General features: G+C 44.4%; 1 protein-coding gene across 14 annotated transcripts in view; it reads right to left on the reverse strand.

The window, feature by feature from the left end:
* Positions 1-1,204: 1,204 nt before the first annotated feature.
* The window catches only part of ASB8 (ankyrin repeat and SOCS box containing 8), a 35,981-nt gene continuing 27,267 nt past the window's right edge, over positions 1,205-9,918 (reverse strand). For 5 of the 14 annotated variants that reach the window (XM_081796146.1, XM_081796145.1, XM_078449909.2 and 2 more), the window contains 3 exons: positions 6,447-6,610; positions 4,867-4,971; positions 1,205-3,026 (listed from right to left, as the gene is read on the reverse strand). In XM_081796146.1, the coding sequence (XP_081652272.1) occupies positions 2,394-3,026; positions 4,867-4,971; positions 6,447-6,575 (867 nt within the window). In that variant the 5' untranslated portion in view covers positions 6,576-6,610 and the 3' untranslated portion in view covers positions 1,205-2,393. Of the gene's footprint in view, positions 3,027-4,866; positions 4,972-6,446; positions 6,611-9,397; positions 9,509-9,918 lie in introns of those variants that run through there. The other 9 variants (XM_078449916.2, XM_078449914.2, XM_078449910.2 and 6 more) reach the window with 6 other exon arrangements.

Consider the following 9,918-nt stretch of genomic DNA (forward strand, 5'->3'; position numbering starts at 1 on the left):
CTTTTGGTTCTCCTGTTGTCACTTTTGTAAGTAGAATGTCATACTGTCAACCCAAAGCACCAGACCCTGCTCAGACAGACATGTGGGAAAATGCATCCCGTATGATCACCCCATGTACTCCTCTCCATCTCTTGGCTCTGCACATACGGTCCTAGAACATCATATACTGGTCCTTACCCCCTATCGCACACTAGTCCCTCCTGCATCCTCTGTAGCCATAAGGTGCCCTGCCAGTCTCCTTTAAGCATGAAATTGTGTTTCACCTCGTGATCATATACCCATTACCTAGGGGTTTTTCCAGCCATTCCATGATCTCTACTTCTCTTCTGACAACTCAGGGTTCTTCCTTCTCAACTCTTCCCCTGTTATTCCTTCCTAGATGAAACGCAGACCCCATTTGTGGGGAGACATGCACATTTTGAAGGCCTGGGAAAGAGACCCCCACTCCTGGACCCGGTTTGGTGGGCTGGCTGAAATACTGCTTGAGAAAGCGGTCAGTTCTCATTCAGCTCCATTTGTTTTCTATTCCATAACAATAGCTTCTTCCTCATCAGCCAAGTAACCATGTAATGTAGTTGGTCTTCAGGAGCGAGACCGCAGATTTTACCCAAATTGACAGGATGGCACCTGTTGATGCCAAGTTTAAGCTTAGCCTCCAATAACCAGATCCTGACTCTCAGCACAAGCGTGCATACTCCTCCCAACCTAGTTTCCTCACCTGCCTGATGAAGCAGGAAGAGGTTCAAGGTTTTACCGGCCGTGGAGGAATGATGATGTCTAATATGTCACTTTTGCTGGCTATCCAAAGTATTACCTTTACACCCTGAAAACAGTTCTGAACAGCAACTGAGAAGGCTTGTCAGGAGTCCAGACTTAAGGCAGCCAAATGCTCTTTGTGCAGTTCATTAAGGGGAAGAAAAATTAACAGTAAATATTAAGCCCTGGTATCACTGCATCCTCAAAACAGCTTATGAGGGAGGTGGTGACAGCCCATTTCAAAGTTACGGACAACGGGGCTCTGGGTGATTAAACGATGTGGAGAAAAGCAGGAACAGTAGAAACTGCCAAACTTGCTTTTAGAAGTGTTTATTTCTTTTTTAAGTGAGCAAAAAAAAAAAAAAAAAAAAACCCAAAAAAATAAAATAAAAAAAAACCACCAATGGCAAAAGGGCAAAAGCAGACATGTTTTTTCAAATTAGCTGTGTCAGCAGATTGCAGTCATTTTTATTTGTAGTTCCCGATCAACTTAAAAAGTTTTTCAAATTTGCATCTGGGTCATCCAAGAATAATAACTACTTGATCTAGTTTAGGAACATGAAAAGGAAGAGTATCGTTGACTAAGTATGGTTCACTAAAACAGTTCCTTTTTGAGTAGGTGGGCCAGCTTGAAAGCAGCTCTTATAATGCTCTTCCCCCACTCGCTGGCCTCCCCCAATGTCTTGTATAGATCCGTAAAAAGCAAAGTTGCCAAAACAACTGAAAGGAAAATAATTCTGAACCCTCAGTAGCGTGAATTCCCTAAAGGGAAATGAAGACGACCCATGGGAAAAGGCAGCCCAGCCCATCTCCTTCCCTGCTAGAGTAAACACCTTCATCTAAGGTGCAAGAGCACCTGCTAATAAGCCCATTGGAGCAAACTGGCGTTCACCAAGAGAAAGAACTGCGTTAGAAAAGTTCTTAGGACTGCTCAGAACCTGCTACCTCTTCTATGTGGAAAGCAGTAAGAAAATGTTAGTTCTGAAATAACACTGCTGAACTACTGGAACCCTCAGGCACACCCATGGAAAAGAGGCCAAGACCGCTGTTTCCTTTGATGGTGAGACAGGGGGCCAGTCCCTTCTGAATGCTCCATGACGTGGCACTCTAGGAATATCATCCAGCCCAACTGTGAATCTGCACACCATTTGAGCTTTCAGTATCTTCACCTTTGGGCCACATTTGTTAGCTGGACTTTTCTTAGACTTCTTCACTGACCAGTTAAAATGTTTCTAGAGGGATTCTTCTGAAATGTTAATCATGTTCCCAAAGGAAAACTAAACACACACTCTTTAAATACTCTTCATCTTCCTAGAGAATTCAGTTGCATTGTTGACTTTTTCCCTAAAGGGGGGAGGGGGGTAGGGGGAGACCTCTTCGCTTGCAGGGTGCAATATAAAAAGCCAAGTAAGCAATAAAGAGAAAACAAAAGTGAGGGATTTTTTGTTTGTTTGTTTGGTTGCTTGGTTTGGGGAGGGGAGGTGGTGTGGAGGTGACTGTTGTGACATGTTGCCTCTAAATATAAACCACACAACAGGAACAACTGCTTTTCCTGTTTTCCAAGACAAAGAGACAGTACCACAGGGAAAAATCTCACCCAGAGTTGCCTGCCTGATGGTGCAAACAACTTCTCCAGCCTATTCCACAAGTAAGAGGTATTCCTTCAGAGAGGCTGGCAGTGGAAGGCCCTTCACTGCATCCGGCAGATACTGGAGGCCCAAACTCCGGCGCACAGCATAGCGAGACAGTGTTTTTAGAGTTCCCGGGGCTGAGCACAGAACAGTCAGTTTTTCACACAGCTGCTGGTCTCTGGCCACTTCCCGTGGCATGGTGCCATTCTTCCTTAATTCAAAGTGTCCAACAGCTCTGTGGAGAAGCTCAAAGCAAGAGTCTTCTTTCTCTGTTCCAAGTCCCCTGACTAATAGAGCCACCAGGCGGGAGATGGGCGTCTGGCCTTTTAGGTTGATGACTCTGACTTCCGCTCCGTAATCAAGAAGGATGCTGACGCTCTCCAGATTTCCCTTCATGGCAGCCCAGCTGAGCGGGGTATCGTTGTTATAATCCAGGGCATTGACAGAAGCCCCACTCTCCAGGAGGGCCCGCACACACTCAGCATTGTTCTTAAAGGCTGCCCAGTGAAGTGGGGTATCTCGGTTGCCATCCAGCGCGTTGGGGTTTGCACCATACTCCAAGAGGACCTCCACACAAGCCTCATCTTTCTCAGCTGCATAGTGGAGGGCTGTTCGGTTGTAACCATCCAGGGCATTCACCTGTAAAGACGGAGGAACTATATGACAGTAGCTAGACTACCGAGAGGAAGATGGGTGGGCAAAGAAGCTTGCATGTGTTTATCCACTATCTGTGCTCTGTCATGTTCTGAATATGAGAATCAACAAGCAATTCCCAGGGAGTCTTGGTGATCGAGACGGAGAGATGTCAGGAGCTTCGGAGCAAATAGGAAGAGAGCGGTCTCAAAACAACCAGCACTCTATTATGTGCACTGATCAGCTGGCCTGCATTATTTAGGGTTTTTCTGCTCCATTCTTTACTATTCACTAGGATCTCTACCATGGGGTAAAGGGTAAAGAAAGAGAAGATGAAGTCTAAATCCTTGTAACTACTCTGGGAGATACTTATTGGAAAGTAGTTTCAACACATGAGCCAGAGTAAAGGTTTTGAATTATTTTACTTATCCCAACTCACTCTAACCTGTGGCTGATGGCAACCAGATTGAAAAATAATGAGGCCAAACTCCACCCATATAGCTTTGCCGCGTTCTTTAACCATACCGAGAAGCTCAAATTGTTAATCCGATCAGCCCCTTGCAAAACTATGCCGTGCGGTCATAAGAGAACCTCAATAAAGGCATGTGAAGAGAAGAGCACAACCTTGCAATACTGCAAAAGCAGCTGACTTGCTACAAATCAACATTCCCTATAATAAAGACTTCAAAACCCAAACTTAAGACTAACATATTATCTTCCCCCATAAAATGCAATAAAAATAAGCTGATATATTTAACTCAGTTCAACTTTCTATTTAGCTAAAAACTTTCCACGCCCCCGGGGATAGTTTTCATCACTGACATTAAATCACTGGCTTTCATTTTCAGGGTCACTCACAAGAGTTATGTAACAGATAATGACAAGTAGAGAACAACATGGCTGGGTGGATGGTGCTGCGGCTGGCCCCTTAGGCTTACTGACCAATATGTTTGGGGTCTGCACACCAGCTTCGCGGCATGTCTGATTCCAATTGGCGCCTCAGCACGTGCAACTTCCAGATTGCTTACAAACAGTCAAAACTGCTTATTTATTTACTTAACAAACACTTACTTAGCAATTACTACATGCCAGTGTACTAAACACTTCACAACCTTATGAAGAAGATACCATTGTCACCCCCGTTTTGCGGATGGAGAAACCGAGGCAAAGAAAACTTAAGTAACTTGTTCAAAGTCCCACAGCTGGAAGTGATAGAGCTGGGATTCAAATCCATGAAGTCTGGCTCCAGAGTCTATTCTTTTAACCTTTCATTATACCATGCTGCTTCTTGCTGATGCCGATATAAATTAATCTAGGTTTCTTATCTTAAGATACGTCAGAAAGAAGACAGGAACAGGATACAATAAACGGAAAATAATTAGTGGGCAGAACCAGCACAAGTAGCCCAATCCTGAGGAATGGGTTACCTAATGACACCTATCCCCCAGAAACAGTGGTATTAGAAGTGCATGTCTGGTAGCAGGTGTCAAATGGTTTAGATTTAATCACTCCAGGGGCCCCGGTACTTAGAGCTCCTGGACAGTCAACAGGCCGTGAGAGCACTGAATGGAAATGCAAACAACTCCAGAAAGAAGGCTGAGAGAAAAAGGGGAGATAAAACTCCCTCTTCCTGGAGCCCGGGACAACTTAAGAAAGAAAGGCAAAGGATGAAATCCTTTGGATCGCTATATAGATATTTACCATTACATTCTGCTTTGATATTGGGTATGCCAATGTTACCACGGGCTAGAAGGTGGGAAGGGACGGGAGAAGAGACAGAAATTTTAAGAAAACGTGAAGCTCAAGTCGTAGTGGCTCATTAACGCGACAGTGTTAAAAACATTACCTCAGCTCCTTTTTCCAGGAGTAACTCCACACAGTCAGCATCTGACACCATGCAGGCGCAGTGCAGTGGCTTCAGTGTGCCATGGGTACAGTTCACATCTGCTCCCTACGGGCACAAGGAAACTTCAGTCAGTGTGCTCAGCTCTGGCTCACTGAGTAGGATGAGACTCAGAACTGAGTCCAGGGTGGAAGACGGCTCTAGCTCTGACTGTAGTGGAAACATACTACTAGTCCCGGTTTCTACTACATATTAAAATAATATAATGCTAATATCCAAACCGAGGGAACACACTGAAGATGAAAGAAAGAAGCTATCAATTCCCTAGATCAACTTACTAAGTTTTTCCACAAGGTAACTTGCCAGATGGCCATCTAGGCATCACTGAGGACATAACCTTATGTGCAAAAGCAATGGGAAACTTCTCACCACTCAGGAAAGCTGGAAAACCCATCCACTTTCTACGGCCGCCATGTTCTACAAAAGTCCAGAAAGTGAGTCGGTCAGACTGAAACCAGGAGACCTGGCACCCTCTTTGTCATTCAACGGATGACCATCACTAATAGTAAGGTCATCTTAACGTTATCTTTTTGTTTACAAACATCTTCAAAGTAGCCTCTGAGTATGGGCATTCTCTGCCACCTAGCCTCCGGAGGTATGGCTCTTTTCAAATGTGATGAAAGGAGATGGGGATCTCACAGTCAGACCAAAGTCGCCGAATGACTCAGCAGCAGAGCTAGAATTAGAACGTGACAAACTTCCTACTGCTGAATCCTCTGGTACCACTTTTGCTGAGAACAAGTTAACGCTGTATGACTATTCCTTCTCAAAGCTGCACCACACAACCCTGAAGCAGCTACACAGCTCCAGGCGGTAAATAAGGATTCCACTGTTGTTGAAAAGAAATGTACAAAAGCAACCATCTGGATGCATTTTCTAGTGATCAAAAAATTACCCTGTAACTTCTCTTCAGCAGGAATAATAATCAGGAAAATATCTCAAAGACCGTCTAGGATACTAGGATACAACTAGGACACTAGTTGTATAACAATCGCTGAATGGCAGTGGTTAAAGATGTTAAGATGCTTTCTTAAGTCAAAAATTACCCTGCATTTAAAGGTTGACATTCCTTACAGAATTAAAAGTGGTAGCTGTTGTTAAGATAGACGGCAGGTGATATCTCTCTATGTGATTATTATAAACCACAAGGATTTGAAAACTGCTTCTGCTTTGCTCGTCTCCTTCCTCCCTTAGTAGAACACGTGTAGGAGACTTTGAGCTTGCTGGATCCCACATGCATCATATCCAGACAGAGATTTTACAAAGAACGTGAGACTAGGGTCATCCAGAACATATTTCCTGAAGAAAAATATCAGATGCACAAAGTGAAAGGGAGAAGGAAAGAGAAGCAAAACACAAGGAAACTGTATTTGCATCGTCAAGTTAATACATGTATGAGGACTGTAAAAACTCCTTGTCATCTTGCGCTGAGTCAATGCTGCAAATCTGTAATCTATCACGATTCCCCAGGAACCTTCCCGCTTCACCTCCCAAAGTACTCTCCATCAATACAGCACACTCACCCCTCTGATGAGGTCCTCTACATTATCATGTGGGAAGGAACGAATGGCAGCGATTGTTCGGATTAAGCGCTCTGAGAGAGAGTATTTGCTCTGAATGCTCTGCATAATATACCACATACTGGAACTCATCAAGGCTCAGAGTATGTTCACATGCTCCAAACTGCCTGAAACAAAGAAGTTTTAGGCATACACAATATCACTGAGCATACCTGTCTCTGGGATTAGTTCTCTGAGGCCCTCCCAATAGTAAAAGTAGATTTCAAAGAGGTCAATGATGAATTAATATTTTTTCTTAATCACAGAGAAATAGATTATAATAGTCGCTCAGGGAGCTGGGTAAACCTGGACGAAAATGTTTTGACCCTCAGCACCTCAATTCTACTCTCTGAATAGTCTGGAACAAGATTTCCTCAAGAGGCCCCAAGACCCTTATGGAGCTCTGTGTAGCTTACAAACAAGACCAGGCAAGGAAGAAGATATTTTTTAAAGGCAGAAGATGCCACAAAACATTCTTTTCCTCCTCTGGACTTTGTGGTCTTTACGATCAGCATCACCTTTAGCTTACTTGTTACAGTTGGCCCTGCAGTATAGTTATGTTTATATTGTTTCTCGTCTAAATTGTAATCAATTAGAAGGCGAGGTCCCTGTCTTCTATATTATTGTTCATGTAAGGCCAGCCACAGAGGCTCACAAAAGTAGGTATTTAATAAATACCGGTTGATTGACTAAAGGCTAAGAAGTGATCGATACCTGTGAGAAGAGAGGGAAAAGGTTATGGAACAAATACATCTATGTTAACAATGGCAAGGCATCTGTGAAACAGTTTAAAATGTCTTCAGCAAAGAAAAAAGTGGGAAATATTTGAAGTGGTATTCTAAAACAAAAAACTCAAAAGTATAATTAGTCATGTATATAAGAAAAAAAATCAAAGTTCACACCAACGACGTATGTTTGTAGCTACAGGAAAACAAGCAGATTTAAGAGTGCAAAATGAATTAAAAATTTTAATAATTGGCCATTCATGACAACTGAGAAATAGATTTGGGCAAATATATGTTCAAACCACAATATGACAGAGGGTTCTAGCATGGAAAAGAACATAATGCAATGTACTTAAATTTAACTGATAGAAGTTTTGGCTATATAAGAGCCATACACTAGTTGGGAAACATTTAAAATTACAACAAACAAGATGGAGCATTTCCATGAAAAGGCATATATCAAAAACTGTAGAGAAAATATACTATGCAGCATCAGCTCTCTAGGTGTAACTGCTTAGGAATAAGGTTTCCTATTAAACTATAAGCTCCTTGGGGGTAAATATAGTGTTATTTTCTTTTTTTTTAAATTTTTTTAAAGTTTGTTTATTTTTGAGAGAGAGAGAGAGAGAGCAAGAAGGGGAGGGGCAGAGAGAGGGAGATACAGAATCTGAAGCAAGCTCCAGGCTCTGAGCTGTCAGCACACAGCCCAACGTGGGGCTCGAACTGGTGCACTGCAAGATCATGACCTGAGCTGAGGTCGGACGCTCAATCGATTGGGCCACCCAGGTGCCCCAAATATAATAGCTCCTGGCACATGGCAGTTTCTCAATAAATATTTGTTGAGTTAATGTAAAAATTATTACTTTAGATCCTTAAAAATTCAAGACTTGCATAATCAAAAATGTTATGTATATGACTTAGACTAAGGGGAAAAAACCTAAAATGACTTTGGTCACTTCAAATTATGTAATTTTTGCTTTTTGTAATGAAGTATCTCCTTATACTTGAATAGTTTCTATTTTACTATTTATCTGTTTAAACTGTATACAGTATTAATTAATAGAATGCAAGTTAAAATATTCAATTCATAGGTATCAATAATTCATATCAGGCATTCTTCTCCCCTATGTTATTATGAACGAATAAGCTTACATGTACACCTGTTTATATGTCTCTCTGAAACTTTCTAGATAATTTAGACTTGACATAATTTTAATCTAACAGCCACTAAACTCGGAAACAAGGGCGTGTATCTTACACTTCTTTGTTGCAAGGCGAAAGGAGAAAAAAAGCAGCCGTGCATTTGAACTAGAGATCCCAAGAAAGGGGTCAGAAGACAGAGCATCTAAAGTGGAAGGCTTAGACTGGACTTGCTCTGTTAACCGTTTCTGGGCAATGGATGATCTGAAGAAACTAAACCCTGCAATCATTTTCGAGGCGTTCTTGGGACTCTAGGCTAAGAACTCCTAAGTCAGGGTATGACCAGTGGTCTTCTGCTGCTGCATCGAAGTTCCCGGTAAAGAGTGAAACTTCGGGGCACACTGACGATATGCACTGTCGGGAAGGGTCAAGGCAATGTAAACTTGACCTATCTTCCGACAGCAGCCCGTGCGCGGTTTGACCCCAAGTGGCCCCTTTCCTCTGCTGGAACTAAGAGTCCTCTCTCCCACATTTTCTTTCACTTCGGATCCAAAGAAGACACCAAGAGGTATTCTACTGCGATGCTAGAAGCACAGTGGAAGACAGGCGACATTCAACAGCTCTGGTGCTAGTGACGCCTCAGCTTCCGCCCGAGCTGAGAGACCCTCAGCCTAGTCAGAGGCGCCCCCAACCCCACCACACCTGCTGAGGGGGAGAGCTCGCGGCCGCTACTTGTTGCCGAGGCAAAGGGCCGAAGGGCAAGGACACGAAATGCGAGGACGTGTGGTGTCACTTTGCGCATGGGATCCGAAAAGATCTCAGCAACCCCGGCAGGTCTCCCGGAACGAGGGGTGAAAGAGGGTCGCGCAACCTACACCGGTGGAGCCCCGGAGGTTAACCAACCCGCTCCCTGATTTCCCCAAGGCCGGGAACCTGTCTCTGCCGCGAGGGCTAACGAAACCCGAGCGGGGAACGGAGGAGTTACTGGGCGTAGTGCCACGGGTTAGGGAACCTGGCTGCAGGCAGGCCCGCAGCGAGGGACGCACTCACCGAACCTCGGGGCAGAGCTGGGCGGTGAAAGCCGCTGTCAAGGTGTGACCCGGAAACAGAAGTTGGCGTCTCCAGCTGGCCTCTGTTTACAGGATGTGAAGAGCGATTGGGGCACCTGCGCACCGGCCAATGGCTGCAGGCGGGGGGCGCCTGCGCAGAGTCGTGAGGCAGCCTCCGTCCTACCCAGGCATAGTTAACGGATTATTTTCTTTCCCTGCTGGAGGGTTTGTGCGCCGGCGCAATGTAGCGCTGTCGGCCATTGCCCGGGGTCTTGGGTCCGCAGCTCTAGGCAAAAAGCTCACCGCCCCTGGCTGTTGGGCCGAGTCTGTGGGGCCGCCCCTTTGTGGACCAGGCCTGTAGTGGGTCCTTTCGTGCTTTCCGCTGCCTCCCACGGTCTCCAGCTGAGATCGGGCCTGGGCACCTCATTTCTAACCTTGCTACATTGGTTCGGTTGCTTAGGAGACTAAACTGTTAGTAAGAAGTGTCTTTGGAAAATAAAAGAGACTTCCTTCCATCATTAT

This window comes from Panthera onca, chromosome B4, assembly GCF_046562875.1.
Source record: "Panthera onca isolate mPanOnc1 chromosome B4, mPanOnc1 haplotype 2, whole genome shotgun sequence".
NCBI lineage: Eukaryota > Metazoa > Chordata > Mammalia > Carnivora > Felidae > Panthera > Panthera onca.